This window comes from Heterodontus francisci, chromosome 2, assembly GCF_036365525.1.
Source record: "Heterodontus francisci isolate sHetFra1 chromosome 2, sHetFra1.hap1, whole genome shotgun sequence".
Taxonomy (NCBI): domain Eukaryota; kingdom Metazoa; phylum Chordata; class Chondrichthyes; order Heterodontiformes; family Heterodontidae; genus Heterodontus; species Heterodontus francisci.
The window spans coordinates 213,195,834-213,220,834 of NC_090372.1; the positions used below are offsets into that span (position 1 = coordinate 213,195,834).

The 25,001-nt window shown below is 44.8% G+C and overlaps 1 protein-coding gene across 1 annotated transcript in view; it reads right to left on the reverse strand.

Moving 5' to 3' along the window:
• Positions 1-285: 285 nt before the first annotated feature.
• The window catches only part of arhgap39 (Rho GTPase activating protein 39), a 381,858-nt gene continuing 357,142 nt past the window's right edge, over positions 286-25,001 (reverse strand). The window contains exons 13-15 of the mRNA XM_068052219.1: positions 13,551-13,642; positions 2,667-2,836; positions 286-761 (exon numbers count right to left, since the gene is read on the reverse strand). Coding sequence (XP_067908320.1) covers positions 567-761; positions 2,667-2,836; positions 13,551-13,642 — 457 coding nt within the window. The 3' untranslated portion in view covers positions 286-566. The remainder of the gene's footprint in view (positions 762-2,666; positions 2,837-13,550; positions 13,643-25,001) is intronic.

Genomic DNA, 25,001 nt, shown 5'->3' on the forward strand with positions numbered 1-25,001 from the left:
ACTGTGGATCTTTTGAATGGCTTTCGCCCAAAATTTAAAATGACATAAGGTTTGGAATACGCTTGGCTACAATTCACAGCAATGTACCGTGGAATGGTAAGAAGTGAAGGAAGAAATAAATGGTATGAGGACGTCCCGCCCACATAAAGGGTGTCTTTTGTTTTCGGATTTTTTTATAGCCCTGTATAATTAAATGCTATAAAAATAAAGTTACTTTATAAAGAGGTTTAAAAACCCAAGTACGCATGCTAAACAAAAAAAAATAAACTATTAGTATACCGTGCCACAGGTGGGGAGGACCAGGATGGGAGCATCATACAGAGCAGACAAAAAAGCAGCATCAAAACCAGCATCAAAATTTACATATCAGACTATTTTTCTTGTTTTTTTTCCTTTTTTTTTTATAATGTAGACAACACCAACCAGTAAGGGACTGGCAAAAAGATCTCAAATCGGTATAAACAAAATGCAGACACAAACCCATTATGGTTTTTTTTTACAAGGCTTATCTTTGTGTTTTTTGTTTGTTTCTCTTCCTCCTTTCAATTTTTCCTAAACTTTCCTCGCTATAGCACATCTTTCATGAAGCTCGTGTCCAGGTGTTGGATTAGTACTCGGAGGAAGGACATCTCTTTCCGTGTGTTCTCAAATATTATCCGGGGGTTGTCGGATTGGCAGCGGAGGCAGTTGGGGGCCATGACCATGGCTAGGTTGTTGACATCCATCTTGGTAATGGAGACATTGGCCGGTTGGACGAAAATCTGAATGGCAGGAGAAAAGAGGGAAAACGCGATGGATTTTTCAGTTCAACCAACGTGTCTCAGGTCCCACTTGGCTTCGGTTAAGGGGGAGAGGAAGTGGACTTTAGATCTGAATTCTTTTTCTCCATCTCCTCATCTAGCCATACTGAACTCTGCAGTAACGGGAGGAGGTCATTCAGACACTCCAGCTAATGCAGTACTGACTGAGGGAGTGTGGCACTGTCGGAGATGCCGTCTTTAAGATGAGATATTAGATAGACATCGGGAACAGGAATAGGCCATTCAATCAGATCATGGCTGATTTGTATTTAAATTCCATTTACCCACACTGCTTCAATGTTCCTTAATACCCTTACCTAACAAAAATCTAGCAATCGCAGTTTTAAAATTTTCAAATGACCCCACCATCAACAACATTTTGGGGGAACACATTCCAGATTTCCAATACCCTTTGTGTGAAGTCCTTTCTGACATTACCCCTGAATGGCCGAGTTCTAATTTTAAGATTATGCCTCCTTGTTCTAGATTCCCTCATGAGAGGAAATTAATTTACTCTATCTACCCTTTCAACTCTTAACGCCTCAATTAGATCACCCCATAATCCTTTATATGCATGGTACAAGCCTAGCCTATATAACCTGCCCCCATAATTTAACCCCTTTTAGCTCCAGTATCGTTCTGCTGAATCTATGGTGCACCTCCTGCAGGCACCTCCCTCAGACGCAGTCCCAGAACTGAACACAATACTCCAAATGGGGTCTGAGTAGAGCTTCATACAATTCTAGGATAACTGCCACCCCTCTGTGCCACTCAGCGCCTTCAGTAAAGGAGGAGAAAACGAGAGGAAAAATAAAAGAACTGAAAAAGCCCCAGGTCAAACTGAAATTATACAGATCCTTTAATAGAGCAGGCCATTATGGTGCCATGAGAATTAAATATGGTTTTGAAGGGGGAAAAAAAACGTGTAATTCTCTAATCAAACCTGACCGTGGACTGTATAGGACTGAAGAAAATAACAAGTAAATTTCTGAATCTAGAGGAAAATAAAGTTGACAAAGACAGATCCTACCGCTAACAGTGGGCACGTTTGTGGGAATGCGAGTTAGCCGCTGTACACAATGGTGATACAGTGAGATTGCGCTATTATAACACTCTACCAGATAATAAGAATGTGTAGTGAAACTTTGCCATGTTGTTTCCAACTCTAGCCTGACCTGCAGCTTTATCTGAAGTGTAGTCAGTGCTTAATGCAAACTATAACTAAATGGGGGGCATAGTGGCGCAGTGGTTAGCACTGCAGCCTCACAGCTCCAGCGACCCGGGTTCAATTCTGGGTACTGCCTGTGTCTGCGTGGGTTTCCTCTGGGTGCTCCGGTTTCCTCCCACGTGCCAAAGACTTGCAGGTTGATAGGTAAATTGGCCATTATAAATTGCCCCTAGTATAGGTCGGTGGTAGGGAAATATAGGGACAGGTGGGGATGTGGTAGGAATATGGAATTAGTGTAGGATTAGTATAAATGGGTGGTTGATGGTCGGCACAGACTCGGTGGGCCGAAGGGTCTGTTTCAGTGCTGTATCTCTAAAATAAATAAAAATAAATAACCCCACATCACTTAGAGGGGATTAGAATGGTCTAAGTACACAAAAGGTAATTGAACATTATTGAGGTGTTATTTATTTACTTACTACACAAATTACAGCACAGAAATAGGTCATTCGGCCCAACTGTTCTATGCCAGTGTTTATGTTCCACATGAGCCTCCTCCTACCTTACTTTATCTAACCCTATCAGCAGATTCTTCTACTCCTCTCTTCTCTCGGCAGTTATCCAGCTTTATCCAATGTATCTGTGTGTTAACCGTAGATGTGTTAAGTGGTGGGAAGAGTCTGTAACAATTGTCGTACCTGTAGAAAGTGGATGAGGTAGCCGAGTACCAGACGGTTGAGCTTAGGTAAGGAGTGGACGACTGCAATCGCTGCCTCTGGGTTTTCATAATGATTGATGGACTGCTCGTAAAACTCATGAGGGATGAGTGGATCCTCTAGTTCACGGTACCATAATTTCAACAACGAGGCTGTCAGAAGTGTAAAGACAGAGAGAGAGAGAAAGATCCATTTCAATCTTATTGCTGAGGTTCATGCTTGGTTAGTGGAATGCAAACTCGAAGTCTCCGTGCCCAGCCTGTTACCAGCTATTACAATTTTTGATTTCGTTCAGACTTTTTTTTTTCCAAAAACCCTCAAGGCTTTTGATAACGGAATACAATCCATCCCAGTTCCAATTATAACATTTGAACATTAAAAAAAACACTTTAGTTAAGTATAAATGGATAAATAGGGCCCTTTGGTTGCAATGTGGGCTTGCTCCTGATGCTCTCTTCCTGCACTCATTGCAAGTTTAATTCCACAGTTAAGTTTATGATCCCTAGGAGTTGGAACCAAACATATGTTTTGGCATCTGGGATGGAATATGATGCAGGGGAGACAATCCTCCCACTGATTGTAAACTGCACGATACAAAGGATGCCACTGAGTCTCATCTCACTTCAGAAGATGGCTATAATTAACCATTCCCCACACTTCTAACAATAACAGCAACTTGCATTCATATATCGCCTTTAATGTAAGATGTCCCCATGAGCTTCACAGGAGTGTAGTCAGACAAAATAATTGACAAAGAGAGACAAAGGAGGAGACATGATGGCAATAACAGTCTGCAGTATTGAATGGGATTATTCACAAATAGAATTATTTATAAAAAGAAGTTATAGATGAGATATTGAATAGCCAAACAGGAGTCTGGAGAGAAAATCCGAAGGATTAATGAGGAATTAATCAAACAAGTCCCTTTCAATTCTTCTTACAGAATTTGAGATTGCACAAAGAAATAAGCAATCTTTCTTATCAGCATAAAGGAATAGGATCTTTCTTTGATCTGAAGCAAGCAGAAAGAACTTAGATCATCCGTGTGTGCCTTAGCAAGATAAACCAAAGTGAGCCATAACCGGCAGTCCTGTAACATTCATGATGCCCAGGATTCCACTTTGTTTTAAAAAGCAGTTTGTTCTGTTCTGACGAGCTTACACTATCCAAAAAACAGAAACAACGTGTATTTATATAGTACCTTTAACGCAGTAACATTCCCAAAGCATTTTACAGGAGCTAATCAGACAAAATTTGACACCGAGCCACATAAGGAGATTGTAGGGTAGCTGACTAAAAGCTTTGTCAAAGAGGTAGGCTTTAAGGAGCGTCTTAAAAGGATGAGAAGAGAGACGGAGAGGTGTAGGGAGATAATTCCAGAGCTTAGGACGTAGGCAGCAGAAGGCACTGTGGCCAAACAATCTAACAATTTAACCAGGTACGGTCGAACTGATGTGCAATTTATACAAAGAGTTAACTGTTGTGATCCCTGTGGACACCAACAAACCAAAAGAACCAAATTTACTGAACGACCCCAATAAAAAAAATTAAATGGACAATATTTCACTTTCATAACTTTTACATCATCAAACCAAAATCATAAATTAAACATGAATTAACAGTCAAATCACAGTCAATATATATTTTCCAAATTGCACATTAATAATAAGATATAACAAAGACAGATCTCACGGATTTACTGGCTCATCCACTCAGCAAATATGCACCAATTACAGCCACAAAGTTACAAAGTTCTTCAAAACACTGAACTTTTTCAGGTAGATTTCCAGCTCCAGTCTTCCAAGATGCAGTAAACAATTTTTACTCACTCTCCCTCTCCCCCATCTCCCCCTCCCTCTCCCCCATCTACCCCACTCCCTCTCTCCCCCTCCCCCCCCACTCTCGCCCCTCTCTCTTCCCCAACTCTCTCACTCCCCCCTCCCACCAACTCGCTCTCCCCCCAACTCTCCCTCCCTCTCTCCCCCTCTCCCTCCCCCAACTCTCTCACTCCCCCCACTCCCCCTCCCCCCGCACTCTCCTTCCCCATTCTCTCGCTCCTCCCCACTCTCTTCTACCCTCCCCCCACCTCTCGCTCTCTCTCCCCACCCCACTCTCTTTCCCCCCACCCCATTCTCTCTCCCCCACAACTCTCTCTCTTCCCCCCCACTCCCCCAACTCGCTCTGTCTCCCTCCCGATGAACCAGGATCAGAAACACATTGCCACTCGGTGCCGCCCCGCACTCTGACAGAAACCAAGGTGTTTGGAGAGCTGTGAAAGTTGACTGTCTGCCTATAAAAAAAAGTTTGCTCTGGCTCAAACAAGTCTTCCCTTTCCAGTTCTATCATTGCTTTCCTGTGCGCTATCCTATCTATTCTACTCACACAGACACTCTCCAGCTCAGATAATAAAAGCAAAATACTACAGATGCTGGAAATCTGAAACAAAAGCAAAAAGTGCTGGAAATGCTCAGCAGGTCTGGCAGCATCTGTGGAGAGAGAAACAGAGTTAACGTTTCAGGTCTGTGACCTTTCATCATCTCAGAGAGCACTTGATTGATGGCTCTGCCAGCTCCGCCTCCTATCCTTTCCCATTGGTCAGCGCCCCTGATTGATGGCTCCAATCTTCCCAGCGAGTCCTGCTTCCCTGTACCAGAACCGCCCCTGCCCTGCTCCCATTGGTCAGCGCGCCCTGATTGACAGCACCAGTGTCCCAGCGAGTCCCGCCTCCCCCGTGCTCCGACTGGACAGAGGTCTGTGCGCAGGCAAATCATTTGCGCTTTTGATTGGCAGGCTGGATACAATACTTTGGTGGGCTGTGGGAACTTGCCCGATGCCCCAATCCTTTGTCATTACTTTCACTCCTGATAATTATAAATGTTTTGCTCCATGCCTTTAAACTTGTGTTTGAGAAGGCAGGTGCGTACAGAGTCATAGCTGCCCCAGGGAATCACCCCAGCCCATAAGAGTGTCAGTGGGGCAAAGGGGGACTGGGCACTTGGTAAGGGGGTGTCTTAGGTGCTTCACAGGTGGCAGGGAGAGTGGGCACTCAGCGCCCAGGAATTGAACGGGGTCGGCACCCCCCTGGTATTATGGGGGCAGAAGAGCAGGGGGAAAGGCCTGGCCAGCTTGCAATGGGGCGAACTGTCAGTGGCGATGAGGGGCCAATACTCTCCACAGGAAGGGCAGAACCCTGGGTTCAGGAGGGCAATGTATGCCAAACCCTCAACTCAGGATCTACTGCCAAAGACAAAGCCACCTGGAGATGACCGAGAACCTGTGCGACAGGAGACTGCGACTCTCCAGGCAGATGGTCACAGACATCTGTGCCCTTGTTGCTGAAGATCTTGCATTGGTCACCATGCCCTGCCAGTGGTCGTCAAAGTCACTGTGGCCCTGAACATCTTCATTTATGGCTCCTCCCAAGGATCAGCTGCAGATCTGAGTGGCATCTCAAAAACGGCTGCATACCACTGCACTCACTGGTCACTGATGCCCTCCTAGCGAGAGCTGGAGAGCACATTCATTTAACGACAAACACTGCCTCGCAGGGGCAGAGAGTATTGGGTTTTGCCTCCATTGCTGGATTCCCCCAGGCAGGGTATCATCGATTGCACCCATGTGGCTATTAAGGCACCAAGTGACCGGCCAGTGAAATTATCAACAGGAAGGGCTTCTACTCCCTTGACATCCAACTCGTCTGCGACCACAACTAAAGCTTCTTCCATGGGTGTGGTCGCTTTCCTGGCAGCCGCTATGACTCCTTCATCCTCCACCAGTCCAGGCTGCCTTAAATCTTCACTCAATCCCCTAAAATACATGAATGGATCCTAGGGAACAAGGGTAATCCCTTGAAGAGATGGTTACACACCCATCTGCAGAAGCCCCATGCAGAGGCACAGAGGTGATGCAACCAATGCCATCTGTTCAGCAGGACAACCACTGAGCATGCCACCGGGCTTCTGAAGATGCAATTCCGTTGCCTGGACTGGTTGGTTGGTGCCCTCCAATACCCACCTGGAAGGGTCTCTGCCATTGTGGTGGTATGCTACGCTCTCTATAACAATGCCTTCCAGAAAGGTGAGGCCCTGGAAGGAGACAGCTGATTGGGGCAGCAATAGGGGGAGGGGGTGGAGGGAGATGACGCTGAACAGAAAGGTGCCTCTGCTGCATGATGAGGTGGCCTCCTTTTGCCACCCTCTGGGAACAGGAACTCCCACCTCTCCACTCACGGCCTTGAGCATTAGATCCAGATCAGAACGATGAAGCGAGGTTCCGCCCTGCCCCGGGTATCAGGCCTCCAGATCCCCATGCAAACAGGAGGTCAATCATCTCAGCTCCAGGACATCACTGCAGGAGTTCCTCAGGGTAGTGTCCTAGGTCCAACCATCTTCAGCTGCTTCATCAATGACCTTCCTTCAATCATAAGGTCAGAAGTGGGGATGTTCGCTGATGATTGCACAATGTTCAGCACCATTCGTGACTCCTCAGATCCTGAAGCAGTCTGTGTAGAAATGCAGCAAGACCTGGACAATATCCAGGCTTGGGCTGATAAGTGGCAAGTAACATTCGCACCACACAAGTGCCAGGCAATGACCATCTCCAACAACGGAGAATCTGACCACCTCCCCTTGACATTTAATGGCATTACCATTGCTGAATCCCCTACTATCAACGTCCTAGGGGCTACTATTGACCAGAAACTGAACTGGAGTAATCATATAAATACCATGGCTACAACAGCAGGTCAAAGACTAGGAATCCTGCGGCAAGTAACTCACCTCCTGACTCCCCAAAGCCTGTCCACCAACTACTAGGCACAAGTCAGGAGTGTGATGGAATATTCTCCTCTTGCCTGGATGGGTGCAGCTCCAACAACACTCAAGAAGCTCGACACCATCCAGGGCAAAGCAGCCCGCTTGATTGGCATCCCATCGACAAACATTCACTCCCTCCACCACTGACGCACAGTGGCAGCAGTGTGTACCATCTACAAGATGCACTGCAGCAATGCACCAAGGCTCCTTAGACAGCACTTTCCAAACCTGCGATCTTTACCAACTAGAAGGACAAGGGCAGCAAATGCATGGGAACACCTGCAAGTTCCCCTCCAAGTCACACACAATCCTGACTTGGAACTATATCGCTGTTCCTTCACTGTCGCTGTGTCAAAATCCTGGTACTCTCTTCCTAACAGCACTGTGGGTGTACCTACCTCACCTGGACTGCAGCTGTTCAAGAAGGCAGCTCACCACCACCTTCTCAAAGGCAATTAGGGATGGCCAATAAATGCTGGCCTGGCCAGTGACATCCCATGAATGAATAAAATTTAAAAAAAAATATACGGCACAGAAACAGGTCATTCAGCCCAACCAGCCATTGTTGGTGTTTATGCTGCACTCAACCCACCTCCTATCTTTCCTCTGGTGCAGTGGAAAGATTTGGCAAAAACCGCAGATCTCTCCCTCAGGACAACCAGCAGCTTCAGTGAAGGCTGCCACAGGGTGTCTCCTTGAGTCTCACACTTGATCTGACCCACCTCCATTCCTCCCCCCACTGGCTCTAAGTGGACACGAGCCCTGTCTCCATATCAATTAAGGGCTTAACCTCCTGAAAATCTGAACTTTAATCGGTTTCCCACCAGAGGCGGGTTTCTGACTAAAAAACAGACCCAGCTCCTGTTTCCTGCACTGTGGCAAAAATTCAGCCCCTTAACTCTATCTCCCAATAGCATTCCCTTCCCATCCTTTGCAGGGAATAGGGCAGAGAGCAGTACTGAAAAGCAGCTCAGTCACAGTGGGAACAAAGGTCCTGTCACAGGAACCAAGTCTGCCAGGTGAATGGGAGGTGAGCTAGCAAGTAACCCTCAGCATGTTTTATAAGAATCACATCGCCATGGCGTAAACACAATCTTTTTGATCAACTTATTTAAAATTTCCATCAGCATTCTCCTCGCCTGAAATGTTGACTCTCACTGAGCCACTCTTTATCGCCACCAACTGATCATTCCATAAGGGGGAAGCCGAGCATCAACCATGGCTTAGTGGGTAGCCCTCTTGCTTCTGTGTCAGAGGTTGTGGGTTCAAATCCCAGAGACTTGAGCTCAAAATCTATGCTGATGCCACCAGTGCAGTACAAAGGAGTGTTGCACTGGTGGAGGTGCTGTCTTTCAGATAAGACGTTAAGGCAGATGTTTCTCAGGTGAGCATAAAAGATCCCATGACATATTCTGAAGAAGAGCAGAGGAGTTTTTTTTTTAGCAGAGGCTAATATTTATCCCTCAACCAACATCACTAAATACAGATTAAATGCTCATTATCCCATTGCTGTTTGTGGGAAGCAGCTATGGGTACATTGGCTGTCATATTTCCTACATTACAACGGTGACTACACTTCAAAAGTACTTCATTGCCTGTAAAGTGCTTTGGGATGTCCTGAGATTGTAAAAGGAGCTATAAAAATGCAACTTTTCTTTTTTTTACTTCCAGCCTGCTTGTTTCCCCACCCCACCCTGCCTCAACCCAAAGTGCTGAGGTCAATTGTAGCAGCCCAACTCCAGCCCAGTCAAGTATCAACACAAGAACCTTTTCTTTGTCCAAGGTGCACGTGAGTAAAGCCAACACGCAGAACAGGGAAGGTAAATTTACAGATTTGCTATGCCCCACCATGACTGCTGCTGTCATGTGCTGTACCACAGCATGGGAGAGAAATCTTTTCTGGCACTAAAAGGGTTACTTTGGAAGAGAACATCAGAAGCATGGTAGGAATTCTAAACTGCTTCCTAACAAATTATGGCAGAACAGTACAGTTGCTTAATGTCTTCAAATGCGAAAGCAACTCCTGCTGCACTAATAGTGCCTCATGGGGCACTAATAGTGCCAAAATGTGTCTTATATTTAATTTGTCAGAATGACATCAAAGCACAGCTCTTGCATGTAGTGCAACATTTTGAGCAGAGGAATAGCAATACTATAATGTATCATTTTGTCAGTGCTCTCCACTTTCGTCTTTTGTAGGGTGACATGAGGAACGACATCCCATTGGCTTTCTTAATTTTAAAGCTGCTGCTGCTGCTTCTGGTGCATCGATGATTGCCAGCAATGCAATCTATTATCGAAGGCAAAGTCTGTTCTCTCTCTCACCATTTTGCTCCCCTAGTATGAATGCAATAACTTCTTGTTAAGGCACAGTCCCCACAGTGCCACGCTTAACTAGCTGTTCTTCTGGCAGAGAGCGTCTCCTGCTTATTCAATTGTTCAGATGGAGACATCACAATTGAGCCCAATTTTGCCGCTTATGGTGGGAGTGAGTGGAGAGTGATCAGAAGCAGGAGGATGGCTTTGGCTGATTTGATCCCCTTAAATCTGGAACATTTCTGCTCCGTATGGTTAGATAGCAAGGAGAAACTTTCTTTTTTTTTAAAGAAAGAAAATCTGATTAATGTAATAGATTTTGCAAGGACATGGCCAAAATAAACAAGCTACTGGTTATGAAAAGGGACTGGCAGCTAATCCAAAAGTCTACTACAGGCACATAAATAGTAAAAAGGTGGTATAAGGCGGAGTGGGGCCAATTAAAGACCAAAAGGGGGATTTACGCATGGAGGCAGAGGGCATGACTGAGATATCAAATGAATACTTTGCATCTGTCTTTATCAAGGAAGAAGATGCTGCGCAAGTCATGGTGAAAGAGGAGGTAATTCAGACTCTTGAAAGGTTTAAAATTGATAAGGAGGTGGTATTGGATAGACTGTCTGTACTTAAAGTTGATAAGGCACCAGGACCGGATGAGATGTATCCAAGGATACTGAGGGAAGTGAGAGTGGAAATTGCAGAGGCACTGGACATAACTTTCCAGTCTTCTTTAGACTCAGGGGTGATGCCAGAGGACTGAAGAATTGCACATCAGCCCAGCAATTTAGCAATAACCTGCTCAGTGACGCTCAGTTTGGGTTCCGCCAGGGCCACTCAGCTCCTGACCTCATTACAGCCTTGGTTCAAACATGGACAAAAGAGCTGAACTCCAGAGGTGAGGTGAGAGTGACTGCCCTCGATATCAAGGCAGCATTTGACTGAGTATGGCATCAAGGAGCCCTAGCAAAACTGAGGTCAATGGGAATCAGGGGGAAAACCCTCCACTGGCTGGAGTCATACCTAGCACAAAGGAAGATGGTTGTGGTTGTTGAAGGTCAATCATCTGAGCTCCAGGACATCAATGCAGGAGTTCCTCAGGGTAGTGTCCTAGGTCCAACCATCTTCAGCTGCTTCATCAATGACCTTCCTTCAATCATAACAGAAGTGGGGATGTTCGCTGATGATTGCACAATGTTCAGCACCACTCGCGACTCCTCAAATACTGAAGCAGTCCATGTAGAAATGCAGCAAGACCTGGACAATATCCAGGCTTGGGCTGATAAGTGGCAAGTATCATTTGTGCCACACAAGTGCCAGGTAATGAATCTAACCATCTCCCCTTGACATTCAATGGCATTACCGTTGCTGAATCCCCTGCTATCAACATCCTAGGGGCTACCATTGACCAGAAACTGAACTGGAGTAGCCATATAAATACCATGGCTGCATGAGCAAGTCAGAGGCTAGGAATCCTGCGGCAGGTAACTCATCTCCTGACTCCCCAAAGCCTGTCCACCATCTACAAGGCACAAGTCAGGAGTGTGATGGAATACTCTCCACTTGCCTGGATGGATGCAGCTCCAACAACACTCAAGAAGCTCGACACCATCCAGGACAAAGCCGCCCGCTTGACTGGCACCCCATCTACAAACATTCACTCCCTCCACCACCAACGCACAGTGGCAGCAGTGTGTACCATCTACAAGATGCACTGCAGCAATGCACCAAGGCTCCTTGGACAGCACCTTCCAAACCTGTGACCTGTACCAACTAGAAGGACAAGGGCAGTAAATGCATGGGATCACCACCGCCTGCAAGTTCCCCTCCAAGTCACACACCATCCTGACTTGGAACTATATCGCTGTTCCTTCACTGTCGCTGGGTCAAAATCCTGTAACTCCCTTCCTAACAGCACTGTGGGTGTACCTACCCCACATGGACTGCAGTGGTTCAGGAAGGCAGCTCACCACCACCTTCTCAAGGGCAATTAGGGATGGGCAATAAATGCTGGCCTGGCCAGCGACGCCCACATCCCATGAATGAATTTTAAAAAAAACTAAAGGCCTGTCAGTTTAATCTCGGTGGTGGGGAAGTTTCTAGAAACAATAATTTGGGACAAAATTAATAGCCACTTCAGCAAATGGGGATTAATTAAGGAAAGCCAGAACGGATTTGTTGAGGGTAAATCATGTTTAATTAACTTGGTGGAGTTTTTTGACGGGGTAACAGAGACGGCCGATGAGGGTAATGCTATTGATGTGGTGTACATGGACTTCCAAAAGGCATTTGATAAAGTGTCACACAACAGACTTGTGAGCAAAGTTACAGCTCACGGAATAAAAGGGACAGTAGCAACATGGATATGAAGTTGGCTGAGTGACAGGAAACAGTGGTTAATGATGTTTTTGGGCTGGAGGAAGGTTTGTAGTGGAGTTCCTCAGGGGTCGGTGTTGGACCCTTGCTCGTCCTGATATTATATTAATTACCTGGACCTTGGTGTATAGGGCACAATTTCAAAATTTGGGGATGATACAAAACTTGGAAGCATTGTGAACCGTGAGGAGGATAGTGTGGAACTTCAAAAGGACATAAGACAAGTTGGTGGAATGGGCAGATTAATGGCAGATGAAATTTAATGCAGCAAAGTGTGAAGTAGGAAGAATGCAGAGAGACAATATAAAATAAAAGGTACAATTCTAAAGGGGGTGCAGGAGCAGAGGGACCTGAGTGTATACGTGCATAAATCATTGAAGGTGGAAAGACAGGTTAAGAGAGCAGTTAATAACACATACAGCATCCTTGGCTTTATTAATAGGGGCATAAGGTACAAGAGCAAGTAAGTTATGTTAAACTTGTACAGGACACAGGTTCAGCCTCAACTGGAGTACTGTGTCCAGTTCTGGGCACCACAACTTAGGCAAGATGTGAAGGCCTCAGAGAGAGTGCAGAAAAGATTCACGAGAATGGTTCCAGGGATGAGGAACTTCAGTTATATGGATAGATTGGAGAAGTTGGGACTATTTCCTTCGAGAAGAGAAGGTTGAAAGGAGATTTGACAGAAGTTTTCAAAATCATGAAGGATCTGGACAGAGTAGAAAGGGAAAAACTGTTCCCATTGCTGGAAGGATCGAGGCACAGATTTAAGGCAATTGGCAAAAGGAGCAACAACAACATGAGGAAAATATTTTTGTTACACAGTAAGTGGTTGGGATCTAGAATGCACTGCCTGAGAGTGTGGTGGAGGCAGGTTCAATCGAAGTATTCAAGAGGGAATTGGATTGCTATCTGAAAAGGAAGAGAAGGCAGGGGAGTGGCACTAGGTGAATTGCTCCTTAGCAGAGCCAGCGCATACACGATAGGCCAAATGGCCTCACTCTTTTATATAATAATTCTGTGATTTTGTCTGCTGCCAGAGCAGAGGGAGAGGAAGCAAAGGGGAAAGAATATGTTATTGATGGTGCGTATGGGAATGATTGAGCCTTACTGCTCTGAGCTTTTGTAAGGGTCCTTAACGAAGATAAACAGGGCAAGATCACACAGAGTCAGCTTTGAGGAAAGGAGCTTGAGGTTCACTTCTCAGGTGTAATAGGGCGGGAGGGAGGGGGGTGGGGGATGGATGTGGCACAAATACTGACAAATGTGTCAAGCTGAAGAGCACCATCCCAACATACCAGTGACAACAAGTTGTACTCTCCTAGTACAGACATCCTTCACTGTGATTAGCAAGTGGCATTACCTGGAACATGGGGGTCTGTCAGCCCTTGTGGGATAACCCACTGATCCACTTGCAGCTTGAGGGCGTTGACCTCGTCGATGTCCCCGGGGACTCTGCAGAGAGACAGACAGAGCGCACAGGACTCAGCAGCAATGCTAATGTTATTCACAGCCATTTGTCAGTGAGTAGCCCGCACCAATAACCTGTCTTTGTCTCTGCACTGTGCTTCAAACTATCCATCTCTTAAGCAACTGACCCTCTTCCCTCCCTCCATCCCTGCCCGCCAAATGAAACAAGAGTCACGGCTTTCTGGAACAGAAGATTAATGTGGCCAATAGGATAATGCAGAGCTGAACAATGCAAAGCTAAAAACAAACGGGACAACTGATTTTCCTCTTTCAAAGCCTTTATCTCACTCTAATACTGAGGGATTGAGTGTCAAACCAGACTTCCAATGTTACCAACCTCCAGAGTCTCCAGGAATTAAAGGTTAATCTCCAGGATTCTGCTGTGAGCAGCACCCAGGAGAAAAATCACCGGAGCATTAAAAATACGTTTCTTCCCTTCTTTCAAAGTTTCATTTCTTAGTTATAAAAATATTGGAAAGAGGCCGTTTAACTGACAGTCAAGAATCATCCAATTGGGTAATGGAGAGTCTGCTTATTTTCCATTTGGGAATGGAAAGGTGAAGCGACACAAGGATACATATATCCGGTGACCAATGGTGGGTACCTGGGGACGAGGAGGTTGGAGGTGGGAAATCATGTGATGAAACTTCCAAAAATGCATCCAACCAGTGTTGACAATTGTCCAAAAAGTAAACAATTACCCGAAGAGGCATTTTGAGATGTTGGAACTCATATGAGTGAGCTAAATAGAAATGTTTTTAATAAGAGCAGAATACTGCAGCTGCTGGAACTCTGAAATGAGAACAGAAAATGCTGGAAATATTCAGCAGGTCGGGCAGCATCTGTGTAGCGATAAACAGAGTTAACGTTTCAAGTTTGTGACCCTTCATCAGAAATAATACCAAATTAGGGAATGTGGATGACTGTGAAACTTGTACAAAGGGTGACTGGATTCTGCTGGGCTGTGCAGTCCCTTGTGGTTAAAACACTTGATAATGCTCACCGCCAAGGTTTACACATGAATAATGGACGACGTGCTGGAGTATGCCAAATTCACATGGAACCGTGGTCAGGAAAAGAGGGGAGGAAAAACTGACAGCCCCAAAAATAAATAATGGAATTTTAAAAAAAAGAGATTTTAGTCACTGGAGTTGCTCAACATCACCCATTCCTGCCAGCACCACTCTGCAAGAAGGTTTCAAAGGGCAACTGGATAAATACTTGAAGGAGAAAAAATTGCTGGGCTTAGAGGAAAGTGCAGGGGAGTGGAACTAATTGGACCGCTCCTTGAAAGAGCCATTGCAGACTTTGATGGACCAAATGGCTTCCTTCAGTGCTGTACTATTATATAATTCTAGAAGGTGCACAGTCCAGGATCATGCTGCCTCCTCTTACCCTGTATGCACTGCCTGTGCTCTCCTTGCAGCTCCCCATATTAAGATGCTGAGACTGCACACAAACCCACGCTGCAATGCCCTGTGTTGCAGGACTCCCAAATGCTGAGGACTAATTTGAAGGGTTAGGTGGGAAAAAGCTGGGTTGCGAGACTAAATAGGACAGTTTTTTCAAAGATTGGCCAAATGGCCTCCTTCTGTCCTGTAAGATTCTATGATTCTGATGACTCAGAGCAGAGTAAAATAATGGCCCGGAGTTTGTGGTGTTAATGATAGCAAAACTTAGCATTCACAGTCATTACTCCATTGAAGCTGACAGCAATGAAACTGACAGCAACTTCTAGAGTCCGTATATGCACAGAATAACATGAAAATCCAGAAGTAGGTGTCAGTGATTCTACACTTTTCCAGAGGATGTGCTATTGGGCACAGCCCACCCCCCAACCCTGCCAGACTGCAATCAATAGGAAATCTATGAATTGATGAGAATTTCCACTCTTATGCTGTTAGCCTCATTGTAAAAATCCTTAAGATAAAGATCCTTAAGTTTTGCAGGACCAGTGTGGTAGCATGTGCGAGCTATTGTCTGAACAGATGACTTGTCGAATGTTCTGTTAGGTGCCCTCATCCTGGTTTCAAAGCTTGTTTTTTTTTTTGAGACAGACCCTAACTGAAAGGCAAACTAAAACTGAAACAGAAACTAAAACTTAGGTTTCTGGGGAAACAGAAACTGGTTGGAACCAGATAAAAGAGACACAGAGCCATCTAAGCTCAGATCACACAAGCAGTTATAGACCTGGTAAGGCACAAGGGAAAAATGCAAGGTTGGATTGCATCTATTTCAATGCAAGGTGTCTTACTAGTAAGGCAGATGAATTGAGGGCGTTGATTAGCACATGGGATTATGATATGATTGCTATCACAAAGACATGGTTGAGGGACAGGACTGGCAGCTCAATATTCCAGGGTATAGAATCTTCAGGCGTGACAGGGGAGGGGATAAAAGACGAGGTGGCATGCACTCTTGATCAAGGAGTCAATTACTGCAGTAAGGAGGGATGACATCTTAGAAGGTTCCTCAAATGAGGCTATTTGGGTAGAACTTAAAAACAAAAAGGGGGCCAATCACTTGGCTGATTACAGGCCTCCAAACAGTCAGGAAGAGATAGAGGAGCAGATATGTAGGCAAATCTCAGAGAGGTGTAAAAATAATAGGGTAATAATAGTAGGGGATTTCAACTTCCCCAATATTAACTGGGATAGTCTTAGTGCAAAAGGCTTAAAAGGGGCGGAATTCTTAAAATGCATACAGGAGAGCTTTTTGAGCCAGTATGTAGAAAGCCCTACAAGGGAAGGGGCAGTACTGGACTGAATCCTAGGGCATTAAGCCGGTCAAGTGGTAGAAGTGTCAGTGGGGGAGCATTTCGGGGATAGTGACCATAACTCTATTAGCTTCAAGATAGTTATGGAAAAGGATAGGACTGGTCCTCAAGTTGAAGTCCTAAATTGGGGGAAGGCTAATTTCAATGGCATCAGACAGGAACTCTCAAAAGTTGATTGGGAGAGGCTGCTTACAGGTAAAGGGACGTCTGGCAAGTGGGAGGCTTTTAAAAGTGAGATAGGAAGAGGTCAGGGCCAGCATATTCCTGTTAGATGGAAGGGCAAGGCTGGCAAGTTTAGGGAACCTTAGTTGACGAGGGATATTGAGGGTCTGCTCAGGACAAAGAAGGAGGCATATATCAGGTATAGGCAGCTGGGATCAAGCGAGTACCTCGAGAAGTAGAAGGGATGTAGCAGTACACTTAAGGAGGAAATTAGGAGGGCGAAAAGGGATTGAAAGGAATGAGATTTCCCTGGCAAATAAGAAAAAGGAGAATTCTAAAAGATTCTCTCAGAATATTAAGAGTAAAAAGGTAGCTAGAGAGAGAGTAGGTCCCCTTAAGGATCACTGTGGTAATCTATGTGTGGAGTCACGGGAAATGGGCGAGGTCTTAAATGAATACTTCTCGTCTGTATTTACCGTGGAGAAGGTCATAGAAGCTAGTGAGTTCAAGGGAGGGAACAGCGATATCCTGGAGCATATCAACATTACAAAGGAGGAGGTGTTGGAGGTTTTGAAGCGCATTAAGGTGGATAAATCCCCAGGGCCTGACCAGGTGTATCCCAGGATGCTATGGGAAGCAAGGGAGGAGATTGCTGGGGCCCTGGCAGAGATTTTTGTATCATCGTTAGCCACGGGTGAGGTACCGGAAGACTGGAGGATAGCTAATGTTGTGCCTTTATTTAAGAAGGGCAGCAGGGATAAGCCAGGGAACTACAGGCCGGTGAGCCTTACATCTGTGGTGGGAAAGTTATTGGAAGGGATTCTGAGAGACAGGATTTATATGCATTTGGAAAGGCAAGGTCTGATTAGGGATAGTCAGCATGGCTTTGTGCATGGGAAATCATGTCTCACGAATTTGATTGAGTTTTTTGAGAAGGTGACCAAGAGGATTGACGAGGGCAGGGTGGTGGATGTTGTCTACATGGACTTTAGCAAGGCCTTTGACAAGGTCCCGCTTGGTAGGTTGGTTTGGAAGGTTTGAACACATGGGATCCAAGGTGAGCTAGACAATTGGATACAAAATTGGCTTGGTGATAGGAGGCAGAGGGTGGTGGTGGAGGGTTGTTTTTCAAATTGGAGGCCGGTGACCAGTGGTGTGCCGCAGGGATCGGTGCTGGGCCCTCTGTTGCTTGTCATGTATATTAATGACTTGGATGAGAATGTCGGGAGCATGATTAGTAAATTTGCAGATGGCACCAAAATTGGTGGTATAGTGGACAGTGAAGAAGGTTGTCTAAGATTACAACAGGATATAGATCAACTGGGAAAGTGGGCAAGGGTTTGCAAATGGAATTTCATGCAGACAAGTGTGAAATGATGCATTTTGGGAAGTTAAACCAGGGCAGGACATATACAGTGAATGGCAGGGCCCTGGGGAGAGTTGTTGAGCAGAGAGACCTTGGGGTGCAAGTACATAGCTCCCTGAAAGTGGCAACACAGGTAGACAGGGTGGTGAAGAAGGTGTATGGCATGCTTGCCTTCATTGGACGAGACATTGAGTACAAGAGTTGGGACGTCATGTTACAGTTGTACATAACATTGGTTAGGCCGCACTTGGAGTACTGTGTGCAGTTCTGGTCACCGCACTACAGGAAAGATGTGATTAAGCTAGAGAGGGTGCAGAAAAGATTCACCAGCATGTTGCCTGTTTTGGAGGGCTTGAGTTATAAAGAGAGATTGGATAGGCTGGGTCTGTTTTCCCAAGAGCGAAGGAGGCTGAGAGGGGACATGATAGAGGCATATAAAATTATGAGGGGCATAGATAGGGTAGATAGCCAGAGTCTGTTTCCCATGGTAGGGGTGACTAAAACTAGCGGGCATAGATTTAAGGTGAAAGGGAGGAGGTTTAAAGGGGATCAAAGGGGTAAATTTTTCACACAAAGAATGGTGGGTATCTGGAATGAGCTGCCTGAGGAGGTGGTGGAGGCAGGAACAGTAGCAACATTTAAGAGGCATCTGGACAGGTACTTGAATGAGCAAGGCATAGAGGGATATGGAATTAATGCAGGCAGGTGGGATTAGTATAGATAGGCATTATGGTCGGCATGGACATGGTGGGCCAAAGGGCCTGTTTCTATGCTGTATGACTCTATGGCTAAGGGTGGAGTGCAGGTAGGTTGAAGAAAGTGAAGGCTGGATTGAGGAGCTGTTTCTGTTACTTAAGGTAACTGATTAATCAGGCACGGCCATAGAGTGCACAGGATTGTCACTGAAGGGCTCAGATAAAGATAAGACTAGTGGATTTATGTCATCAAGACTGTTGTGAGCAGAGCTGAGGTGGTTCTGGAGTAGTGCGTTGTTGTTTTGATGAAGACCGTACCCGTAGAGCTTGGGTTGAAGGGGAACTGCTGTCAGATGAGAATCAGGAGTACATCTTGGAAGACTACCTGAAAAAGTTCAGAAATTTGAAGAACTTTGTGGCTGTAATTGGTGCCATGCATGCTGAGTGGCCTGCCCAGTAAATCAGTGAGATCTATCTTTGTTGTATCTGATAGTTCATGTGTAATTTGTAAAATATATACTGATCGTGATTTGTCATGTTAATTTTGGTTTGATTGTTAAAGTAAAAGTTATCAAAGAGAAATCTTGTCTTTTTTTGGGGTCGTAAATTTGGTTCTTTTATTTTGTTGATCTCAATGGGGTTCATACAGGTGTAACTGGATTTTTAATGGCATAGTAATTTTATAATTACTGCTAAACACCCTCACTGGCCCTGAGAAACTAATTTTATATTTGTGGAATGTCAAACTACTCCATTGATAAAAAATTTAACCATTTTTTTAAAAGCTTGTTTATCTTTATTTTAGCTTCTATCTTAGTCCAATCATAATCATTTATTTTGTTACCTGAAAAATATTGGGCAGGATTGTCAAAGGCTGATGGGGGTGGGCCCGTAATTCCACGTCACTGGCCAGTGTGCCAGTTTGCCGGCACCTTCTCGCCTCTGAGCCATTTTGGAACAGGGAGTGTTGGGGGCAGAACAGTTACCTTCCTGCAAGCTGTGGGTAGCCAACTGAAATGATTAAGGGGCCTATTAAAGCAATTCTCCCATGCCAACTGGAATTTTGCAGTCGGCTTGCAGGCCCGCTGCAGTGGCCAAAACACAGCCAGTGAAGGGAGGTGGCCTCCCGGCAGCTGATGGGGGAAGAGCGCTTCATACAGATTTAAACCTCTAGTACCTATGGCGAACGATCGCTACAGTTGTGGCTGCAGCCCACCATTGTGGAGGGAATCTCCCTTCACAATGGCAGCCTGGCTGTTAGGGACCATCTGATTATTCAAAATTTTCAACGTGCTAAGAGGGCAACTCCATCCCCCATTTTGATATGTCCTCCCTCTCCCTCACCCGCATCGGCAGGCTACAGCTCCTATTGGCCCTCCAGCATCAGCAGCCCGACCACCATCCTTAATTGGATGGCGAGTGTGCCCTCTGGCCATTAATCGACTAATGCCATAAAAACCACGTCGGGTGACAATTTCTGACATGGTCCAGGGTCAAGACTTGGAAGTCGTCCCGACGCTGGGTTCCCGATCCTAAAATGAAAAATCCAGCCCACTAAGTGCTTTTAACTTCCTGGTTTGCAGTGTATGAATATTTCAATGTGATTGGCTGCTTACCTGCTTGCTGACATCACTGCTGCTACATGCCTGGAGATTCCCTTGACTTGGTGCTAGATTTAAACTGCCATCGGGAGAGGGAAAAAAATGCCAGAGATTGCTAGATTTGTGTGGGCAGCTTTCTTCAAGGTCTGTGGCGAGTGCTGTCGATTTGCCGCTGACCCAGTCCAATGAATGACTGTGATTTTTGTTTCCTCCACACCAACCCCCCCCCCCACCCCGCACCCCCCAGTCTCCTTTCTTCTTCCTCCTGAAGGTGCTGACTCTTACTGTGGTGTGGTTTCATGATGGGCAGTAACCCTGCAATACCTCACTGAAGTGACATTATTCATGAGAATGATTTGACCAAGGTTTATAAGATGATTAAGGGAACATTTTATGTTTGTGTAGAAAGTTTCTTTCAACTAAACAGGCTGGGAAAGATAGGGGTCACAGTCTCAAATTATACAAGACCAGATTGAGTTAGATATCAGGAGGAGGTTCTTTTCCCAGGGAATAGTGCAAGTCTGGAACAGGTTGCAAGCTCATGTACTGGATGTTGATTCACTGAATTCCTTCAAGCGAGAACCAGACCTGTTTCTGGCTGAGGCTGGGATCACCTCATACAAAAGGTAGGTTCATATAACATTAATCCAGGCCAGCCCCAACAACCCCACTGCCTTGTGGGCGTCTCGGGAGAGACCAAGGCTAAGGGAGTAAACCCTAACAGAAAATCCGGAGCGGAACCCCGTAGGCGGTCATGTGTCACCTTTGGCATGTTTCCGGCAGTTCCTGCAGCCATACTGGTGCCAAACGTCGTGTCCTGCACTCCTTTGGACCCCACCAGAAAGGCCGAGAGGGGGGTTTTGACGACTGGGCAACTCTCAACCTCCATAAATTTGCCCAGGCATGCGCCATGGAGAGGTCACTCCATAGTTGCCTCACAGCGACTGAAACAACACGGAAGGCAGCAGTTACGGGTTATAAGTCCAGCTGCAGCACCTGTGGAAGAGCCTGTCACTCCAGAATTGGCCTTTATAGCCACTCCAGGCGCTGCTTCACAAACCACTGACCACCTCCAGGCGCGTATCCATTGTCTCTCGAGATAAGGAGGCCCAAAAGAAAAGAAAAGAATCCAGGCCAGAGTGATCTCCTGGCCTAATTTTGATTGCCTAAGGGAGTCGGAGAGGAATTTTCTCGACTTTTTCCCCTAATAAGCCTGAATTTTTAAACTGGGTTTTCTCCTCCCCCCAGGTCTTATGAAAGTGCTTATGTTAATGTTAAATATAATTTTTGAGGAATTCATAGTCAAACTGAAGAAATGTTGGGCCAGTTTTTTTTTCCAAGAGGGTCATCAAGAAAACACTGAAAAGGCTTGTTTGACAACAATATTTACTGCTTGTCACATGACTCAAGTTAAAAATAGATCAGAAACCTTGGTAACCGGGGAAGATGTGTGCCGAGATGTGACAGGTCAGAAGGTGGACTTTCTGTTTCCAGTTTTACTTCTGAATTGTTTGGAGTTGCAGAAGAGAACTTCCAAGGAAAGCAGAGAATTCCCAAGGTAGGAGAGAAGACCACAACCCGGCTCATCTTTCCAGCACCTCTCTAAAAGACCCTGAGAAGTCCACCGTGTCAACTCATCTCATCTCCTGTCTGTGAAGAAAAGCCTGCTAAATTAATTTTTAACGCCGCCTGAAAAGAACTGTTCTAGAAGATCCCGGTGACCTGTCTACGTGTACTCAGAGGAAAGTGTGGGAACACAACATATCTCAGCTGCTGTTTCTTCAAGAATGAGCAAGTATTCAGTCCAAGTGTTTTTTTTTTGTCTGTTTTTTTAATAAGAGTTCTAAAATGCAAATCCCTTTATTTTTCCGGTTAACCGGTATATATGTGTGTGTCTGTCTGTCTGTGAGGGGCTAAGGTAAAAAGGGAACTTTAATATTTCAATCTATGTGTTTATGCTTTACTTCATTACTGGTTAAGACTTGTTTTATAATAAACTGATAATTTTGTTGTTTATTAAAGAAACCTGGTTGGTGTGTTTTATCCTGAGAAATACAGAGTATATGATTGACCGTATTGGTTAGTGGGAAAATTTAAATAGATGTTGTGACCTTTGGAGAAGTGGGACTGAATTAACAGTGCACTCCTCCCGCCTTGGTCGTAACACATGCAAGTACATGGCTTTCGGATAGTGTCTGTATAATGATGCACAAGGCATGTGTGGGAAAGGCTGGATAGAGCAGTCCAACAGTGTCGTATGTTTGTGGACTATGAGTATCCTTCCCTGACCTGATGTACACACAACATGCACACAGACACTTACATGTACAAACTTTCCATCAAGGACTACAGGAACCCTGGCTGGTTGATTATGTCTCTCTACCCCTCCCCTCACCTCACTCCTTAGCTCAGGAATATAGAAGCCAATTACAAGTGTAAAGGCCTAGAAGAGTTATGAGGAAGAAATTGGTGGAGTAATGTATCACAATATGATAAAAAGCATTCAGCATGAATTTAGAATGCAAGATTCTCTCTGACAAATCATCTTCATTTGTTTGAGAATGTCACAGATAGAATAGATAGTGGAACTCACTTTTATGTTGTTTCCTTGGACATTCATAAAGCTTTTGACAAAGTTCCATAAGAAAGACTTCTAAATGAACTAAAAGACATAGAAAGTGAGGGTAAAACAATGAAGGTGGATAAATGTTAGTCTAAAATAACAGACAACAGAAGGAGTAAAGGCACTTTGGGAGGTGCTGGATGGAGTACCATGATCTACATAAATGACCTTGATACTGAAGCTAATTCTACGTTTTCTAACAGAGTAGGGAAGACAGCAGAGACAAAGGATGCAGCTAAAGATTTAATAAAGGATTTAGACTGATTATATGATTGGGAGGACAAATGAAAATTTAACAATCAGCAATGGAAAGTAATGCACATTGATCAAAAATTATGCATCTAAATCAAAGTCATTAAATTGACTTTGGAAATCAAGAAATGGCAGACTTGCTAAATAATTAATTTGTATCGGTCTTCACAGCAGTGGAAGAGGATGAAGTACCAGACATACAAGTAAAACTAGAGGGAAATCAAGGGGATAAATTTACAAGATTGAATACAAGTTAAAAACAAAGGTAATGGAGAAAATAATGAGATTGACAATTGACAAGACTCCAGGACCTGATGGTTTCAATCTCAGGATATTAAAAAAGCAAGTGAAGACATTGTTGATGTGTTCGTGCTGATCTCCCAAACTCTCTTGATTCAGGCATTGTCTCCTTAGACTAGAAAATCTCTAATGTTTATTTAATGTCATTATTTAGGAAGGGTTGCAGAGAGAAACTAAGACATTATAGACCTATTAGTCTAATATCAGCTATGGAGATGTTACTAGATTCTGTGATTCGGGACAGAGTGACTGAGCACTCGGACAAGTATTAATTGATTAAGGAGAGTCGGTACAGGGCAAGTCATGCCTAACTAACCCAGCTGAATTTTGTTGTGCAGGTAAATAATGTGGTAGATAAGGGAATGTCTATGAATATTATATGGACTTCTAGAAGGCATTCAGTAAGAGAGTTATAATACACACACTGTTACACACACACACACCCTCAATATAGAATCTCAGTAGTAAGGGCGTGGAACGCCCTGCCTGCAGCAGTAGTAGATTCGCCAACTTTAAGGGCATTTAAGTGGTCATTGGATAGACATATGGATGAAAATGGAATAGTGTAGGTCAGATGGTTTCACAGGTCGGCGCAACATCGAGGGCCGAAGGGCCTGTACTGCGCTGTAATGTTCTAAAAAAAAGACTATTAGCAAAAATGAAAGTGTATGAAATTGGAGGCGACCTTTTGACATATCTAGGATATTGGTTAGGAGGTAGGAGAAAGAGAGTCGGGATAATGGCCGTGTACTCAAATTGGCAGGATGTGATTACTGGAGTCCCGCAGGGATCTGTACTGGGGCCTTAGCTTTTCACTATATTTATAAATGACTTGGATAAAGGAATAAAGAGCCATAAATTCAAGTTTGTTGATGAATCTAAGTTAAATGGCAAAGTAAGTAGTGTAGGTGAGGGCAGAAACTTGCAAAGGGACATTAATAGATTAAATGGACGGCACAGTGATTAGCACCGCAGCCTCACAGCTCCAGCGACCTGGGTTCAGTTCTGGGTACGGCCTGTGTGGAGTTTGCAAGTTCTCCCTGTGGGTTTCCTCCGGGTGCTCCGGTTTCCACTCACAGCCAAAGACTTGCAGTTGATAGGTAAATTGGCCATTGTAAATTGCCCCTAGTGTAGGTAGGTGGTAGGAGAATTGAGGGAAGGTGGGGATGTGGTAGGGAATATGGGATTAATGTAGGATTAGTACAAATGGGTGGTTGTTGGTCGGCACAGACTCGGTGGGCCGAAAGGCCTGTTTCAGTGCTGTATCAATAATAATAATAAAACTGTAGCTGATGGAGTTCAATGTTGGCACGTGTGAGGTCATTCACTTTGGACCTAAGATAGATAGATCAGAGTATATACTAAATGGTGAGAAGTTAGGAACTGTAATTTTAAGCTCACTAAAAGCTAGTAGACAGGTAAAAAACATTGAAAAGGCTAATGGAATGTTAGCCTTCATCTCAAAGGGGCTGGAATACAATGTCAGTTATACAAAGATCTGGTCAGACCCCATCTGGTGTATTGGGTTCAGTTCTGAGCAGTGCACCTCAGGAAGGATTTAAAAAAATT